The sequence below is a fragment of the Passer montanus genome, unplaced genomic scaffold (genome assembly GCF_014805655.1).
Source record: "Passer montanus isolate IOZ18808 unplaced genomic scaffold, ASM1480565v1 scaffold10, whole genome shotgun sequence".
Classification (NCBI taxonomy): Eukaryota; Metazoa; Chordata; class Aves; order Passeriformes; family Passeridae; genus Passer; species Passer montanus.
This window is the reverse complement of record NW_024356505.1, coordinates 497,930-517,015: the sequence shown is the minus strand read 5'-3', so window position 1 is coordinate 517,015 and position 19,086 is coordinate 497,930. Positions and strand designations below refer to the sequence as shown.

The window sequence follows — 19,086 nt, the reverse complement described above, 5'->3', positions numbered from 1 at the left end:
GGAAAAAAATAAAAAGGTAGATCCTGTGTGGATTAGCCAAAATTTGTACTCTACTTAATGTCTTTTATTGTGATAAGAGGGACTGCATACCGTTACCATCCCAAAACTAAGCTTTTTCACCCATCCTAGGAGATGATGAGAACTTGGACAGATACCATTCATTTAGATGCAAGAGCAGACACTACCAATGTTGAAATGAGCCAGGAAGCTTTTTGTTGTGGTTTTGGTTTTTTTCTTTTAAACTCTGAAAAACTCAGTCTGTGCAAAGATATTGAAAAGAGATCACGGTAGTAGCATACTTGACTTGCATGAAAGTTGTTTCTCCTGTTCCCGTAGGTACAGTACAAAGTGCTGTAACTGGGGATGTTTAAGCACTATGAAGCTACAAGCAAAAAAGAATATTCAGTATTACAAAGCATGATCTGGATGTGAAGCCTAGTGAGGACAGAGGAAGACATAATATGTTGAGTAAAGAGTGGGTTACTTTTTGGTTTTGGTTTTGTGTTGGTTTTGCTTTCCTTTTTTTTTGTTTATTGGGGATTTTTTTTTCTTTTTAATCTAAGCAAGTTGGCATTGAAGAGGGGAAAGAAAATAATTTCCCCTTCTGATACCTCCAGCTACAGGCTGTGGCCTTGCCTCTCACTAAACTGGCAAAGGTGAATGATGCTGAGCTCTTAGTAGTAGTAATTTTCAGGTTTCTTAGCTACAAGTGGAGAATTTTTACATGAAAGAAGTGAGGTGAACTGTAGTAAAGGTTCAGCTCCCCTGGTGGGATGTGCAAAGTGAGGAAAATTCATCCAAATCCTACTAAAAACTGCCTAACTGCAAGAATGGGGAATGTCCATCAGTATCAGCTCTGCTGGTACTTTCTCCCCACCTGCTCATCACCATCTAGTCTTTCATTTTATCCTAGCAAGGCAGAAACCATGCTGGTTCTGTCAGTTATTGATAGGCATCATGTATTTTCAGTTCACAAAACAATAGGTTGGATGATCTCTGGTTTGCTTTCACTGTGGTTGCTGGTGAGCAAGCACCTTCTCTGGACACATAAGCATGCTGTTATACTTCTCCTGCAAGGTGAGTGAGTGAAAGAACCTTCAGAGATTCCCAAGGTTTATCCTCTCTCTGATTTTGGTAAGGATTTGGCACAGCTCACAAGAACCCTTTTGTCTCAGAGGCTGAGGGCTTTAAAAATACACAAAGATCAGCTCATATTTTTTGTTGCGTTTGAGCTTATCTCATTTAGTAGAACTTTATTTTTTCATATAAGGATAAAGGCACTGAGTTTGCCTAAGGTCCACTAGCGCAGTGTCTTCTTTTGAAGTAGAGCATATCAGATCATCTTTTGAGTTTCAGGACGTGGAAATTTAAGGTGAAGTCTTTTTTTCATACAAAGTTGAGCTAGAATTTCAGTGCTTTTAAGCTGTTTCCAGTATAACAGACTCAGCTATGACTGCTGATTCAGCTGCTCGCTTGCCATGACTCAGTTTACAAAAATAACGCCCCAAAACTCTGAAGTTCATGCTCTGAAAGACAAATGAGTACAGCAATTAAAATAATTTTAAAGTGTAAGTTCTGTTCAACAGCCTTGGTTGGTGCTCCATAGTGTATTCTGATTTGGGAGGTTGCTCATTTGTTGTCAGGCTGTAGACCTTTTGATGCAAAATTGTGATGCTGGTTTGGCTTTGAAAGAATGTTCCTATCCTGTCTTGTTAAGTTCTGTTTTTTCCTGTTACCTGTTTTAGTGTGTTCATGCAAATTGGTGAAACCCCCTGCTGATTACAAATGTCAAAACCTCAGTTAAATTGGGCAAGCAAATTAAAAAGAGGTAGGGGTTTAGTCTTCAAACCTTCATGATTCAGGACAATCACCCATTGACTGAGAAATGTCTGGAAGAAATTGCTCAAAAACAAAGACTTGTGTTTAGAGTAATGCATTATGAGGTTGTTTTCATCTTCTGTGGAAGGAGATTAAACTTTCTGGACTGTGGGTAAATGAGAGTGCATGGTTCTTGATGTCTTGAGACAAAGCAAGGAATCTAGCAAGTAATACATAGATTTTTGTTTCTGTAATACTATCTAATTGTAGTACTTTTCATCTGCAAAATGCCTTGTTTTACAAAGGCAGAGTTTTGATTTCTATGTGGCAAATGCAAGACTCAGATTGACCAACATCCCTTGCAAAGCTAAAGGTCGAACCTCAACAGATTTTGTTTGTTTGTTTTCAGGGAGAAGTAAAGCACTAGGGTACTACAGTCCAGTTAGGATATATTAACTCAGATTGAGAGGTACTGATATGGCTAGGTTACTTCTGCCTGGTTGAAGTCTGCACCACCATGATAAGGAAGCCAGTGCAGACAGCTGAGGGCATTTAGTAAGATGGTATTGATAAAACATTTTTTTTTTTTTAAACAGGACCATTATCTGCACAAGTACAGCTGCTGCCAATTACATTCTGCCCCCGTCCACCACAGTCTGTCTGCGTGGGGCTCTGCATTTGCAGTCACAGAGGAGAAACTGACTTTCATTCAAATGTCACGTCTGGCTGCTCAGTCTGTGCGAGGTCTCGCCTGCCGGGTCCTCAGCCGCTGCTCTTGTTGGAGTGCACTCACACCTCGCGCCGTTCCCTGACCAGGCTGCTGGGGCTTTTCTTGTGAAGGATCCCACTGATTTTTTTTTTAATTTAAATTTAATTTTTTTTTAAATTTCTTTTTTTAACTGTGTTTCATTTTGTTTTTGCAAAAGCGGTAACTTTGTGGAATCTTGTGCCTCATGTCTAGAAAACCTGGCAGATTTTTTAGATGTCCCTAAAATTAACATTGATCCTAGCTGCCTATTTGCTCCGTTGTTGGGCAGTATCAGCTCTTCCACAGCTATCTCTGTACAATTAGGTGACAATTATAGAGGGTTTTTTCACATTTTTCTAGGAACCTAGAAGCCTCCATGTACCCACTGAATTATGCTGGTATGACAGTTAAAGAATTTGGCATGTGCCCTCCTGAAAATTCAGGTCACATTCAGTTGTATCGTATTATGACTGAAGCCTTCATTGTGAATTTCCTTAGAGAAAAGGTGGGCTTTTTTTCTTCCCCCTGTTTCTGACACTATTAATAGTTGCTCTGCCTCTGTGCACACCCGTTCCTGGAATTAAAAAAAAACCAACATGCAAATTAAAATTCAGCAGAACCTTGTGTATCTAGTACTAACCTTGCTTTCTCAGTCTCTGACGCAAATTGTAAATAGTTATCACTTAAGAATTGACCTTTCACAAATGCTAATATGATGTTTGATTGTTTAAATTTTATTCAGTCTCATGTTGATGGAATCTATAAAATACTGTAGTCTTTTACATTATAGGCAGTAGATTAAAAAAACACAGAAGAAAAATTCATATTTTTGTAAAGTAGTCTTCAGCACTCATCACTTGACTGAAATTTTGCTTCTAATGGTATCTCTTTTCCTAAGTTCTGGTACATTCCTATGGATATGTGTAATAAGCTACTTATTGAACAATGTGGTGGACTTATTCTATTTAAGCTGTTTAAGTGTATTAAATAAGACAAATCCTTGAATTTTTTTTCTACAATTTTTGGTTATGTGAGGGCTTCTGAAATTATTTCCCCCATCAGAATGAAATTATAATAAAAATTCAGAGCAGAATTAATGAAGTACTTTGTTGCAGTAATGTTGACAAATAGGCTTGGCTTACTCTAAAATCATTTCAATGTGAATCTGGAATGAAAATTAAGAGGAAATTTTAGGCTAAAAGATGTTTATCATTAACCAGTGCACCTGCCATCAAAAATTTGCCCTTTCCATGTTTTCTTTGAATCATATAAGTCTTTGAGTTGGAAGGGACCTTTAAAGGTCATCCAGTCAAACTCCCCTGCAAAGAGCAGGGACATCTTCATGGAACTGCCTTGTCGAAAGGAAAACACTCTGCAGTGTCACGACAAGACAGGCATCCCACTGTGAGACCTCTGCGTGCAGAGAACGTGAGCTCAAGCCAGTGAGGAAGTGAATGGAGTGACTCCATGTGACTGTGGAGATGAGGTGGTGGCATGTGAGGTTCATGCAAAAAGCCAGGGCAGCAGCAGGCAGGCACTAACCTTCCCGTGGGAGATTTTGGAGGTTCCCTAATATTTCTGAAGAACGGAAGCACGTAGTGACCTGCATTATGCAAAGATGGGCTGGTAAAGCAGAACGGAGGAGAAAACAGCCGGAATCTTTCCTTTCATAAACCCTTCAGCCCCTTCTCGGTAGGACTGAGGAGTTTTGTGTGACACCTCGTGCTGTGGGTTTCACTGTTCTCGAAAGCATAAACAAGATTCTTGATAGCAAGGGCAGAGCTGTTCTCTGCAGCTTCTCAGTGCTGTTTGTCTGCAGGGCCTGCAGAACATGTCGTTGCTCCCTGCAATCATCCAGACATTTTTTTCCATTCCCAGTGCTTGTGAATGAGAAAGAGGGCATAAGCAACAGCAAAATCCATCCTTTTAATCCTTCTATGCACTTTTTGCAGCTTTCCCACGTACTTTGATAGCAGAAAAGGCAAGTCGCTCACTCAGCCTGCAGTCATGGTCTTTCTTGAGGTCAAATTTCAGTTTACCAGTTATAAGCAAGTACAGAGATGTGTTGTGGTCTTTCCTCACTTTGATTAGGATGTTACTGTGAGCCAGTACTGCTCTCTCTGTTTGTGAGTAATGGTGACAGGTTAAATGCCAGGGAGGGCCCCTCTCTTCCATTGTCCTGCCCAAACTACAGTACTCCTATGGGGGTTCTTTAAGGAGTGCAAAGTTCCTGTGCAAAAGAAACAAATATGCTTTCCCTGCAGACATGTCCACCCATTGTTCCAATTATTGTCCCAGATACAAAAGTCTCTTCCTGAACTTGGCTGCTTGGACCTTCTTGGAAAATGCTGATTGTGTGCTACTAGTCTCTCTTGAGGAGAAGAGTGCCTTTAGTAATGTCAATCTTCATTCAGTCTCTGTTGTCTTACATGTTGCTAGCATCACCAAGAATACTCTTTATGAGCATTTCTTATCTATGGATAAAGATCTGATTCTTTCAGATCAGATTCTTGATTACTTGCCATTGTTGTTTAATTCAAGCAAGCAGAAATCTTGGAATTAAAAAAATTCTTAGTGCCTTAAAAACCAGCACCTTAGTAGTTTTATTTTGCAACACTTGAATTCACAAAGAGCTTGCATTATGCAGTTGCAGAGCTACTTATACTGAATGTGTTCTGTTACTTGTTTTGAAACAAGAAATTAAAACCTAGAGAAACTTCAATCCTTCAAACATGACTTGAAAAACAACAACAAAAAAAAAAGTACAAAAACTAAAGGAGTGTGATCCATTGATCAATCATGTATTTGGGCTACATTAACACGGAGGACTTAATTTTGTTGGCCTGGAACAGATAAAGAGCTTCTTTGTTTTTGAGCTTAATTTCTGTCAGAAGTGTCTTTGACTCAATGACTGTCCCATAAGATGGGATTTTGTTAGTTTTGTGATGGGGGTTGCTGCTGGTTGACTGTGAAAAAGAAAATCATCCTGGGAGCTTCTAACTTGGTGTCTCCTCAGTGGCAGGGCCCACTGCTTTAAGACTGATTTCTCTGTGATTGCCATTGGCACTTGCTGTGTCACAGTAAGATGATTGCAGATACAACCACCACTCCTTCTCCTTTGAATGGTCTTATCGGTTATACAAATGCTACAAATCTCACCACTATTGTATCATTTCCAGTCTCCTCCTTTCATGACTGGAGTAGCAAAGTTGAACTTTCAGTAGGCATTGCCTAAAGTGCTATTTTAATGATTATTTTGATTGATATTATTAAATGGCCCTTGACTTCTAACTGTAAATTAATTATGATGGAGATATCGGCATAACAGGCAGGATGTGATGAAGGTGGTCTCTGGTTGTGTTAAGAGAGAGATGTTGCATAAAACTGCAAATAATTAAGAACTCTTGCAGGAAAATGTGTGATGTAGGTCCCTGCTGGCAGTTTAGAAGTATCCTGGTTACAGAGGGGCACTATGGTGCCTGTGGAATTGTACTCCCCTTCAGAGCAGGTGTGCAGACTGGTGCTGGGACAGTGACAAGCAGTTGCAGTATAGAAGAATTGCAATTCCTCACTGGCTCTCAGACTGAGAGGAGCAGATTGTCTGGGAGCAGGCTGCTGACCATGATGGTGATTCTGCACGATTAAAAGGGGTAAAGCTGTCCTCCAGAGCAAATGTGTAATTCAGCTTTGTGTTTAGGGAGTGACTGTGGTGGCCTAAGCATGCTATGAAAACCAATCAACTTGTTGTTATCTTTTCATCATTATTTGTATTCAATCTAATTAGCTGATTTCCCCCTTCTTCTACCTTTCTGTGGCTGCTTAGCATAGGTGAAGGGAGGATGCAGAGTGGCCTTCTGGAGAGCCTTGATGTAAAAATGTGGCTTTAAGAATGAGTCAGCTTTGTTTCACTCAAATGTCTATCCATTGTCTTTCATGGTTCAGTGAGTTTGTACGTATATTCTCCATTGCTGGAAACTCTTGTTCAGCTGAAATAACACCTTTGTCAAGTGACATTTTGAAAATCCCTACTTTATTTTTGTCTGTATTAATACTATTATCTCGTCCTTTCTCATCAGCAGATTTCAAAACCATCTCTCAAAAGAGGAGTATCATTGTCCACTGCAGCTTGGTGCATGTGGGTGGGGGTTTTGTTCAGGAAAACAGAGGAGGAAGCCACCCATGTTCAATGAGCTCCAGCCTCAGGACCTGATTTCCTGAACCCATCAATTTAACATGAGCTCTTCTTTGCACCCAACGCAGCAAAGCTGCTCAGAGCTCAACTTTCAGCTCAGCTCAGCTGCTCTCCAGCACACGCATTGAGCAGCTGTGAATATTACTGGGAGAACTGCAAGAGGCTATTTGGCACAGAGGAACAAGAGAACATTCACCTGGAGGAGTTCTGGCTGCACCAGGTACCCTCTGCACCAAGGGAAACGTGCACAGGCCATGGGGTACAAAGCTGAGCAGTGACACGAGGCACATTTGAGTTTTGTGTGGGAGAAGGGCTCTGCACTGCCTCTGTTGGTGGCATTGCTGCATGGCTGCTGGGTGCACCCCATTAATTCCACAGCATCCTCCCTCACCACAGAGTTTGCCCAGGCCTGGACCAGCCTGCAATCCATTCCCTGATACCACTCTTTGCCCTGGATGTCTCTTACATCACAGCTGACAAGAGCCTTCAGCTTGCTTGTTCCTTGTTGACCCTCATTTTTGCCAGGGTAGCACAGGCAGCCTTTCCATTAGTCTGGAAATCAAGGACCACTCTTGCTGACTAGACAGATCACAGAGCAGTACAAAGAAAAAAGAAGCTGCAGTGGAAGCTGTCTGGCTTCCAGGGCAGTTCCCAGTGCCTCTGCTGTCAGCATCACCATCTGTGAGGATGATGTGCTCTGCCACCTTGGGATGTTATGATGGCTTCACTGTCATCTGGGAGAATTTGAAGCACCTCATACTTGAAATGTGTCTTCCTTTTCAAAAAAGGTGATGGGTGGCATAACCCACTCTTTCTATCAGTTTTTCCCAAGTGATTTACGTAGTAGATTCTAAGATTTTGAGTATTAAGAATTTATAGTCTTTTTCTTGAAAATAAAGGCTCTGTCTTACTTCAAGTAATGTCTTCCACAACTGTTATTATTATCTGCTTAATGCAGACTCTTGCTTGTCATCCTCAGCAAACAGCAAATGGTAGTGCATTCCCAAAATTATGATGGATAAATGTGTATGTGAGATTTAAAAGTACTGCATTTTATCTTCAGTCTTATATCATGAGAGAGGTCAAATGGAGATGAGCTTCAACTTGTGTCTCTCATTTAGAGTGATGAGCCCAATGGCACTACAATATTTTAACATTTCTTCTTCAGCCCTTTCCTGATGCATTTTAATGCCTCGTTTGCTGTTTGCAGCCTTGGCTGATTGCTGAGCAGGCACTTTATTACTGACAGTGTAAGAAAAGAATTCATCTGGTTTATAGTAAGAAATCTGAATTGTTGTTGTCCAGCAAAAAGACACACCAGAAGTATCTTCAAATATATATTTTTCAACTCTTAATTTGTCTGCCACCACATTACTGATTCTTTGCCTCTTTTAAAATCATTTTTGTGCCAAAATCTAAACACTGCTCTGTGAGTTTCCTTCCTGTTACAGATTTCTGATGAATTAATATCCTGTGAGCGGCTACTGGGGTATCACATTGTTTGCATTTTGCTGTTATCAAATGCAAGGATTCTATGTGTGGTTTCTAAGTTATGACAGACCCATTCTACACAATCTCTGCTTTTACTTTCTTTTGTTTTGCCAGATACCTCTCCAGTGAATGAAAATTGAGTTTTGGGGTTAAGTATTTTTGGAAGAAAGGACATTCATTTTAAAATATATACTTTTAACCAAGATGTTTCAAATTTATTCATGCATGCTGGAAAATAACTTTTTTTAAACACTTTTATTCAAAAATATTCAAAATATTTTCCATTTTAATTAAAATACAGAAGTGCTATCCTTAATTACAATGATAAAGTAATTCAAAATGCTATATATACACCTACATGTAGTCATGTATGTCAACCTGAAAGAAAATGCACCTACAATGAAAAGTAATGGCTTTGCTTTGAGTCTTTGTGCACGTAGAGCATATTTTGTCCTTTTTTCTTAATGACAGGGGATATATCATCCCGCTGAAACAAAACATTTAAATGTAGCAGGTACTGCTAATAGCTGCCTAAGAGTCACAAGTCCTACACAGATCAACTGCAGAATAAAAAAGAATGGTTACAATCAACCTTCTTGAATATATGGATATGTTTTCCAAGTGCATGTGCTGATGGCAAGGTGCTCTCTCACCTCTGCCCCTCCATGCAGGCCAATGTCTTGATGCTGATGAAAAAGGAGCCACACAATGCAGTGCTTTGCACAGAGCTGAGCGGTGATTTGTAATCACAGCAGAGAAACCTTGCATGTCCATCCTCCATCTTCCACATTTGGGACACCTTCTCTCGTAATACTCAGAAAATCTAGAGGCACAAATAAAGCTGAAGTAAGTAATTATCCGGCACTAGCTTATTGTTAAATGTGTCTGCATTTGCTTAGCTTGTCAATGTTCCTGCTTTTCAAAGTCCCTGCTGCTGAGTTCAGTGGCTGGTCTGAAATGTGTTACAGAGCGTCTTGGTCGCCCGTAGATTGTGTGTGAAATGAACTGGTAGATTCAGTGTGGTAAGTGGTGTGAACTCCACACCACTTGCAGAAATACCCTGGTAACTGCCAGTTCTTAAAGAGCATCTTCAGGTACTTCTTAAATTTCTCCCCCATGAAGAAGTAGATGACTGGGTTGAGGCAGCAGTGAAAAAGGCCAAGGATTTCCGTTACCTGGAAAGCATAGTCCAGATTCCTGCTCACTTGACAGTCTTTAATGACTCCCATAAATTCCAGCAGTTGTAAGAAAATAACAATGTTGTAGGGGGTCCAAAAAAAGAAAAACACAATCATGACAACAAAAATCATCTTCACAGCCTTATTCTTTTTGTCATTTCTACAGTGAACTAATGTTTTAATGATCATGGAGTAGCAAAATGTCATAATTATAAAAGGGATTAGGAGCCCTAAAATGTTGACTTCCAAAGTGGAAAAAAGCTTCCATGTTGTGAAATTGCCTGGAAATATCGGCTTGCAGGTAGTAAAATTATGTTCATTAAAAGACTCTCTAAATACAAGCTCAGGGACTGAGGCTGAGAGAGCTACTAGCCACACAACAAGGCTAGTAATCAAGCCATGGAAGGTGGTCCTTGCTTTCAAGGAAAGCACTGCACGAACAATTGCCAGGTATCTGTCTATGCTCATAAGCATAATAAAAAATATCCCACTGTAAAACCCAACCAGGTAGATCCACGAAATGATTTTACACCAGGGAGTTCCAAAAACCCATTCGTCTACTGTGAAATAAGACCAGAACGGCAAGGACAAAACGAAGAGCAAATCTGAGATGGCGAGGTTTAGCAGGTACACATCAGTCATGCTCTTCAGCCTCTTGTATTTGAAGAGGACCACGATGACCAGAACGTTTCCAGCGAGCCCGACCAGGAATACCAGGGAATACAGAACAGGTAGGAAGGAGGCTGCAAACCTCCTGACGCCTTCTTTACTGCATAGTTTTGGAGCATCGTAATAACTGTCGTAATACTCATAAAAGGTTGAGGGTTCAACTTCAAGGGACTCTGTACTTGAAGAACTCATGTTTTTTCCCCCAGTTCTGAGAAGGGAAGAACATAAAAATGTCAGTGACTTTCTGTGTGTCAAGACCACATGATTACTCCACAAACCTGAATCACGAGTGACAGCTCAGGACACGACTCACTGCAGGTTGTCAGATATTATGTAAGCATTATGGGATGGATGCGTGTGCACACTTGAACAAGGTATTGTCCTTAGCATGCATATGCTTAGTCCTTGCAGCACTGTACAACTTGCATGTCAAGCACAAAGGGATGTTCAAATGGATGACAGGAAAGCAAATGGGAGTGAAAGATGTGGGCCACAAGTGTCAATTCAGAGAGGGTTAACTTCCATGTTGAGCAAAGTAAAAAGCAAACTCACTGTTCATAGCAGTTCAGAATTTCACTCACCCACCTTTCCCATCAGGTATATGTCACCCACCATAGGAAGACAGTGATAAACAAGCACCAGACTTTTCTTATGAAATTACCTTTACTGAAAGCTGTCATAAACTTTCAATAAGAGCTTATTTTCAGTGGCTAAATGAGTAACATGAATTTGTCATCTTCATATATATGTTCTTTTCTAATAGGTAGATACAGAGTTTTAAGTGATGTAAGTTGGACACAGGGAAAATATCTTGCTGACTTATGAGCCTGTGTGTTATTCACATCACAGCATCATTCTTTTAGCCAAACATACCAGAAATTTAAGTCTGAGTTCTGTTCTTACTTGCGTGTGTTATTCACTTCACAAGTGGCATTTTTTTAGCCTAACATATCAGAACTCTAAGTCTGTGCTATTTTCTTCCCCTTTGTCTTCATTTTATGAATGGAAAGCAGAAGAGAAGTGGGTTTCTTAGCTTTACTTGTCTTAGCCCTGTGTGTTGCTGCTACATGCCAGCAAACATTGATTGTCATTAAGCTGAGACCTACTGTGTGTGTTCCCAAGCATGACACCTTTCCAGCCTAGAGTTCTGTTCCATTCTACACAGAGAGGAATTTAATCTGATTTATAAGTCACAAGGACAGAACTGTTTGACACCAGTGGTGTAGAAATGACAGCTTTACAGCAACTGCAGCCAGACATACCTGCATTTAATCTAGATTCAGCATAATGCATTTGAATACTTAAAAACATACGCTCACAGAATACACCCCACTTCTGATGATGCAAGAATTCTTAAAACTGCTTAAAAAAATTACCTGAGCAACTACAAAAGGTAAACGAAAAAACATTACATTCACACATATCATGAGTGTACATGATACATAAATGTTTGAACAATTGCATTTTATGAATTTTACCTTTTCTGCTTCTTTCTTCCCAGATGATGTGAAGAATCTTCTTTGCTCTAAGGGCGCAGAATCTCTTGCTCCTCTTCAGGTAGCTCTGCCAGGGAGGTGTTACCCACACAGCAGTATACAGCAGATGTAAAATGCAGATATCACTAGGTAGCTGTGTCTCTTAGCGGAAGCTTTGACTTCCTTAGACTTGTATCACAAGTACTTCTCTCCTCAGTGCTCATCAGAGATAGTCCCTTTAAGTCAGAAATAGAATTAAACACATGTTTAAAAAAACCCACAGTTTCCACTGGGAGACTGAGTATTGAGTTAAAGCATTTTCATCTCATCCAACAATCATTAAAACTGATGTCTCTAAGCATAGATGTCACTCAGCTCTCATTCAACTGAAACTTTGTTCTTTTCTAAATCTCAGAAAAAAAAATGAAAGAATCCTCCGTAGAGAGCAGAGAGGAGGCAGGCGCTTGGTGGGTGTGTGGGAAGTGTGTTTCTAGTCCTTCTCTGAGAGATAACTAATTCTGCAAGTTGTATTATGTAATTGCAGAAGAATTAATCACTATTGCATGATCTTCCTGACTTCTGCTTATCTTACTTCATTAGAAATGAAGGCATGTTAATTCACACTATGTTTTTGCTTGATGTTTTCTGTTGAAGGTTTTATATACAGCACATCTACCTCCTACCACTGCCCAGGACAGAATGGAAGAGTGGTCAGAATACTGAATAAGAAGTAGGATGTGCACACATGCGTGTGGTCTAAGGGCAGAGTGTGCAAAGTGCTGAGGTTTACCAAGGCTCTCTGTCTCAGTAGAAAGCTCAGCAGCTTCTATGAATTTCTTCTGAGAGTAAGATGGACCTTATTTGTCTTTTGGGGGATTCTGAGAAGGGAGAAGAGAGCACAGAGGACATGTGGCAGTCAAGTGGGATGGTTGTGAGTCCTGCCAACAGAACAGCTGTGCTGGCAGCTGGCAGGTGCTGGTCCCCTCTGTTTCCCAGAAAAGGCCAGCCAAGCAAAAGTACAAGCCATTTCTCAACAGGGAAGCCTGCTTTCTTGTGATCAGCAAAAACTGAAAATACACAATGAGAAGCAGAAACAAGAAATCTACAGAAGGTGGTAGTGAGAGTAGGAAGAATCAGACATCTCTGTCCACAAGAGATTATATGTTTTCTTGTTTACTCTCTGGTGTTATTCCAGACACAGGTATAGCTTTTATTCAGTTATGCCATTTGCTGCTATCTCATATGCCTCTGACACTGTTACACTGCCCAATAACTTCTGTTTGGCTGAAAAGCTTGATGTGAATGTGATGTAAAAAGCCTGAAGCATGAGCTGCAGGATCTACTGGTTTCAGGTTTTGCCAGAATAAAACAATTGTGTGGGAAGGACCTTGTCAGTCATCTTTCACAAGCTGTGTCTGTAGATTTTTAAATTGGTCTCTGGAAGATGTTCCTCCTGTACAGGTTATTGCTCTGCAGATCACTTACATTTTTTGTTCAGTTTACTAGCGGTCCTTAGAGGATGTGGACATCAGATAAGCAGACAACAATGTTGTACCCATTTCACCAGCTCACAGAAACCAGAAGCTGTTCCTTTTGCTGTTCTTTTGTCTCTGTAAGGGCCTCCTTAATCTCTTCTTTGACATGTTGTTGTACTAGAGCCACAAGTTCAGCTCTTCAGCCACAATAACTATGACAGAAAATCTTTCTTTGACTACATGCTTTTCAGGAAAAAAAAAAAAACACCCCTTGCTCTTTACAATGCTTTCTTAGTTCTGGCTGTAAATTTTTTCTCCTCAATAAACCACCATGCATCTGCATACTTATCTTGTCCCACTCATTATTTTCAGCTCTATTAAACTGGATATCTTCTTTGAATTTCATCAGTGATGATTTTTCTTGATTTCCAGATGGAGAGGTGAATAGAACTGAATCCAGATATTAAATCTCTTTGACCCTTTAAGATCCCTGTTTGGTTAAGGAATGATTTCCCATCAGCAGGAACATTTTGCAAGAGGTGTTGACCATCATGACCAGTCTTTCAAGACCTATCCTTAGCACACAGGCTGCACTTCAGATATGCTTCTGATCTTTCAGGCATACTGTCAGGGGGGAAAAAGTCTGCAGCCATGTGAATTCCAGTTTGGAATGATCCATATGGCACTAATTTGAAGAAAACACCTACCTGGCACAGTGTTTTTTGCCCAGTCCTTCTTTGGAAGGCTTTTGAGTAGGAAATGCATCTTCCATAATACCAACTCACTTCATGCTAAATTGCCAGATGGAAAGGGCTATCTTCATAAGGAAACTGAGCAAGAATGTTTCTGCAGAAAGAGGAATGTCAGACCAAAAAAAAAAAAAAAGAAGGTTTCAGTTACAGATGCTGAAAATTTATGATGTCTGAACTCCAGAAAATGAAGATGAAAAAATTTGTCTGCCAGTTCATGAAAATCAAGAGGATGTGAATGAATCCTGAAATACCTTCTGATGGCTTACTAATGAACAGAGTTCCTGGGAGAGCCTGCAAGGAGAACTGGAGAGAAAACAGGGGAAAAAAAAGAGAAATCTCTGAGCAAATGAGGCAATGCAGAAAATAGAGGAAAGATCTTGTGAGTGCAGGTTCTGCAATTGCTTGGGGAGAAAGAAGAATGGAAGGGACTGAGTATAGCTGTAGTCTCCAGTACGGGAGCTCTGAGGTCCCTTGTAACACATGGCAGCCTGTCTTTTTCAGATACTTCTTGGGGAACCTGGCAGAGACTGGGAAAAGGAGAATGGCAGGAGATGGCAAGATTATGGTGGAAAAGGGAAAGGGTTCTCAGTGATGTTGCTGTAAAACTAAAGGTTTTGCAGGGGAAGAGAAGACAAGAGCAAGTAATTTTACCTCTTTACTAAATGGTATCAGGATATGTGACACTGACCAAATAAATCACAGGGTGGACCAAACCTGATTGGCCGGACTGGAAGGAGATTAACCCTTTGTATGGGATGGTGGGGGTGGGGCACATGAAGTGCAACAGGAAGGAACATAATAAAAGCAAAATGTGGAACAACCCATACCATTAAAAACTTTGCTTTTCACCAAATTATTATCTCTGCCCCTCCCATCTTTTATGGTAAGTCTTATCATTAATTTGCCATTTTACACGAGGCAGAGGAGTTTTGCCCAAGGAAGAGCTGGAGATAGACATTTGCCTAACCCACTAAGTAGATACTTACCACTGATATGCCAGTGCACCATCCATTCTGTCTGATCTCAGCACTGGCCAGGGATGGATTAATCAGACAAGTCCTCATTTGGAAGAGGCTGGCCAACAAGAGAAGCAGATGACAGTAAATAAAAAGGGACAAGTATTGCAAGAATTAATATTATGATTGATTGCGTGGATCCAGGCTGCCAAAGTCACAGATGGACAAACATTTACCTTTCTCATCAAAGCATTCTCTCCATCCAAGGTAGCCAGCTCCTTTGTGTGTTGTCTGGCCTTGTGGGGTTCTTCTTTTGCAGTTCAGGTGAATTTGGATCACAGTTTGCACATCTGCAGCTCCCATTCTTCCTTGTTAGCAAAGTGTCTGTGCTACCAGTTCATTGTGCAGTTCCTTTCTTTGTAATTTCTTAATGTATTCCAAATTTCCTATAGCAAAACAGAGAGAGAAGTTAAAAAAGGGAAGAGAATAATTTCCTAATTTTAGAGACAACCATTGTTGTTGTTTCTCTCACAATTCACTCACAATTTACTTCAATCTTTTTGAATGCGTGAATTCCCTTTGCTAAGATAGCTGTTTATGCTGACAAAAAATTATTTAAGCCAAAAACCTCTTTTCCTTGTTCAATGCTATTTCCTTGCTGCAATTCCCCTCATTTTTTTTCTTTCAGTGGACCAGTCCTGTGCATTCTACTGTTCCTATCCACTGGTGATTCTGTGAATGGTGTCAGCCATCCTTTTCCTCAGCCTAATTTGCTTTCTTTCTACGTGCTGTGCTTGCAAAGCTGCTATAGACAGAACTCCTCATTTAAAAAAAAAGAGAACTGAAACTTCCCACCTCAAACATGACAGAAATAGACAGTTTGTCTGCTGAATTTTACTTAAAATAAAAATCACTGATGCAAAAAACATCAGGGCGCACCTCTAGGGGTGATGAGTTTGTTCTTCTTAAATGTGAAATGGCACAGCAGGGAGCTTTCTTTGTCATGTTCAGTGATTTGTTAAATGTCAGCAAGCAGTCTCTACAGATAGGTAAGAAGTCTGGGCTGTTTCCACTTTGAGAAGTAGCTGATACCTGAGATTGAATTTTTTTTTTTCTAAATGTCTCAGCCATCACCTAATCATCACTATCAGGTCCTCTTAAAATGAAGTCTTCCTGGAAAAAAAAAAAAAAAAAAAAAGGCAGTGGTGAAAGCAGAAGTGTTCTCAGGCCACTTTTGTGATGAGTCTATATACAGAAGAAGGATGACAATGTGGTGTAAAGGTTTTGTGTTCTGTGTGCTTTGTGCTGGTGCCCCCAAGTCTCAAACACTTCAGCTGCTGGTAGCCTTTAAAAGCTTATTAAATGACTGGCCTCATCTGAAACATCTTCATCTTCTAAGTCTCTCCTGCCATGTTCTTCCCAAGCAGATGTAATATAAAGGAAGCTAGTTAAAAAAATTAAAGTATTTGCAGAGGATCAATAGGGAGAAAGAACTAATACTTGATCTTAATGATTACTAATCTTTCCATGTTTGCTAAGGCCCAGGCACTCTGTTACCCCATGGAAAAGCTGTTTCACTGCAAGGCCTGTTCCAGACAATCTGTACAGCCAAATTATACAATATTCAGTTCACTTTTAGTAGCAGGGGAAACCACTCAGGACACCAAAATAAAACTGTGACAGGCACAGCAAAAGGTTTTCATTGGAGCATTTTTGTCATCTTTGTGATTCACAGGATATTCTGATGTGCCTTGTGAATTGTTGGTGAAACTGCCTGTAGTTAATTTTACATCCACAGACTTTCATTTGCTCACCAGCAAATAAATAAAACCTCAGAGAAATTGATGTTTCTTCCATCAGCACAATGTAATGACTAATTTTTTCTTACTTTTCGTAAACATATTTTTTACATTCTCTACTTGCTCATCCACTTGCTTGCCCTGCTTTAACCATGAATGGCTTTCAGGTCCAATGGAGTTTAATAATGCCACCTTCTGGTGGAAATGCAAAGAAAGCACTGACACTAAAGATGGGCAGAAGGAACAATAGAGTGAGCTCAGGGCAGAGATCCTTCGTGAGCAAGGGATAGAGAGAGGATGTGGTGACTCTGGAAATATTTGGCTCCAGGTGCTCTTAGCTTTGTGCAAAAAGCCATATGCCACTGTCTACAGTTGCACCTTCTGAATCTGACTTGAACTGTAAACCCTGGCCTGAGCATTCTGTATTGCTTTTATTGTTACTTGAATTTTATCCATCCCTTCACTGTAGCCTCCTGAAACTTGAGCTACCTGGAGGATCTGGAGAGCAAGGCTCAGGAATGGGACCAAGAAAAAGGAACTGAACAGGAGACCAAGTGAGGGCGAGCCTTAATGATTCAAATGAGGGCTCCCTTGGGGAAAAAAACCCAACAAAACCAAACCAAAGCAAAACACAAAAACCCCTAAACCCCAAAACCAAAACAACAAACCAAAACACAAAGCAAAACAAAAAACATAAGCAAAAAACCAACCAACAAACCAAAAAAGAAAAAAGAAAAAGCTGATCACGGTATGAGGATACCTGTTTTCTAAGACAGGAGTCCAAGAGGGAGGGTGACTACAATAAAGAAGAGACTCACTGCAGAGGGGCTCTGAAGCCACTTAGGGGTTATGACCTGGTACATTTTAGTCAGCTCTAATACTGCCATTCCCGAAACAGGCAAACCCAGCTTTGAGCCTCCTCAGACACAATCCTTCCAGGACAAAGAAGATGTGAGGTGAAGGTCCTTCATCTGTACAAAAAGACCTAGCAGGATGTCCTTAAGAAGTGCTGAAGAAGCAAATCCTGGGCATGCTTACCCAGCTCCCCATGCCTGGCTGCTCACAGGCCATCAGCACTGCTGGTTCCCATGCTCCAGTGGGGAATGCTCTCAATGCCTTGTGCTCCAGCTATGGCCAAACTGGGATCGATTACCTTGATCTATGTTCCTCAGCAATTGCTGTCTGGGGTGAAATGGGTGGCAAAGGGCTATGGAAAAAGGTGGTTCAACAACCTGCTCCAGATGCATTTCAGATTTACCATTCCCTTCTGGTTCGCTCCTACCTGCTCGGAGACTGGAAAATAATTGAAGCAGCAGCTCAGAGTTTCAAGCAGCTCTTACCTGTAAGGAACCGTCCTGCTCCAGGGCACAGGAGATTGCTCATGGGGACAGTGGCTCGTGTGTGACACCAGGGGGAACTGTCTTGTCACAGGAGCCATCACTGCTCTGCTCAGCTTTGTCGGTGTCCTCCAACGCGCCCTGCAAGTTTGGCCACTGCAATCTCTGCTGATATTTCTATGCCTCTTGGTGGCGCTGGCTTTAATTTTAATGTAGCAAATTCATTGGCTAAACGTGGACTCCTCATGGGAGAAATCCAGCTTTTCAATTGCCTGCATTATCCTGGCATATTGGACCTATGTGTTGTGGGACTGCTGTGCTGCAGCTGGATATGGGGCAATGACAAATGCATGGAATTTATCAGAGACCTAAAATCTGAGTGGGGTGGGAAACAGACCATTCCAATGACAGCTGCAGTGGGAAAGTGGTTTATATCCCCTGCGTAGTGAAACAGCAGTGCCAGAGTCCTTGCTGGCATTCTGTATCCCATTCACCAACCTCTGCCTTCCAACGTTCATGTGCTCCTTCCTGCTGATTGAAATATCGTGGTTAGAAATGTGGTAAATGCAAATTGTTCTTCAAAATCAAATCATTTTCCTCATGTCCAATGGGAGTGATTTCACAGTATTTCTTTGGGGAGAGGGATACAAAATGCAATATATTAACATTTTTGTGTTGCATATTGGTGTGACAAGAAAATCGGACAGGAAAAGGTTTTTTTTTCCCATTTTGAAAACAATGTGTTAACCCTGGTCATGTAAAACACAGATCTTGAGGTTTGGGTGTGTATGGTGAAAACCAAACTTACAGTGGCCACCAAGTAAATTAGGAAGTTCTGCTTACAAGTGGTAGCAGAATTACTGCAAACTTCATCAGAAACTATATGTATGTGGTTAAGTGTCAGAAACCAATTTTTAATAGTTAGAAGTTGTTCTCAATTTTTGCTTTCATTACTGAACTTCAATTTCAAAATAATAACGCTGGATAACAGATTTTCATTAGAGTTTTGGATGTCCTACAGAGTTAAGAAACAGAAGTGTAAACTACAAAATTTTGAGCAGAACTAGGTATGTTCTTAATACAGAAAATATTTCATTCAGTGGCTATTTTAGAAGTGGTGTGTTAACGGCCTTTGGCAAATATGCATCATGCTTGGGCTATAACTACAGAGGAAAGACATTACCAGATAGAACCTG

At 40.6% G+C, this 19,086-nt stretch overlaps 1 protein-coding gene across 5 annotated transcripts; it reads right to left on the bottom strand.

The window, feature by feature from the left end:
• Positions 1-5,355: 5,355 nt before the first annotated feature.
• LOC120504012 (C-C chemokine receptor type 4-like) lies at positions 5,356-15,505 on the bottom strand. Of its 5 annotated transcripts, none has more exons than XM_039713104.1 (6): positions 15,298-15,498; positions 14,991-15,200; positions 14,785-14,872; positions 13,754-13,892; positions 11,575-11,807; positions 5,356-10,304 (listed from the first exon to the last, which is right to left on the bottom strand). In XM_039713104.1, exon 6 carries the CDS (start codon positions 10,286-10,288, stop codon positions 9,212-9,214), a length of 1,077 nt encoding a protein of 358 aa, XP_039569038.1. In that variant the 5' UTR covers positions 10,289-10,304; positions 11,575-11,807; positions 13,754-13,892; positions 14,785-14,872; positions 14,991-15,200; positions 15,298-15,498; the 3' UTR covers positions 5,356-9,211. The 5 variants fall into 5 exon arrangements, 4 of the variants coding, with proteins under 4 accessions (XP_039569038.1, XP_039569044.1, XP_039569054.1 ...); XM_039713110.1 differs by having other exon boundaries at positions 14,785-14,857; XM_039713120.1 differs by lacking the exon at positions 13,754-13,892 and having other exon boundaries at positions 14,785-15,200.
• Positions 15,506-19,086: the final 3,581 nt, after the last annotated feature.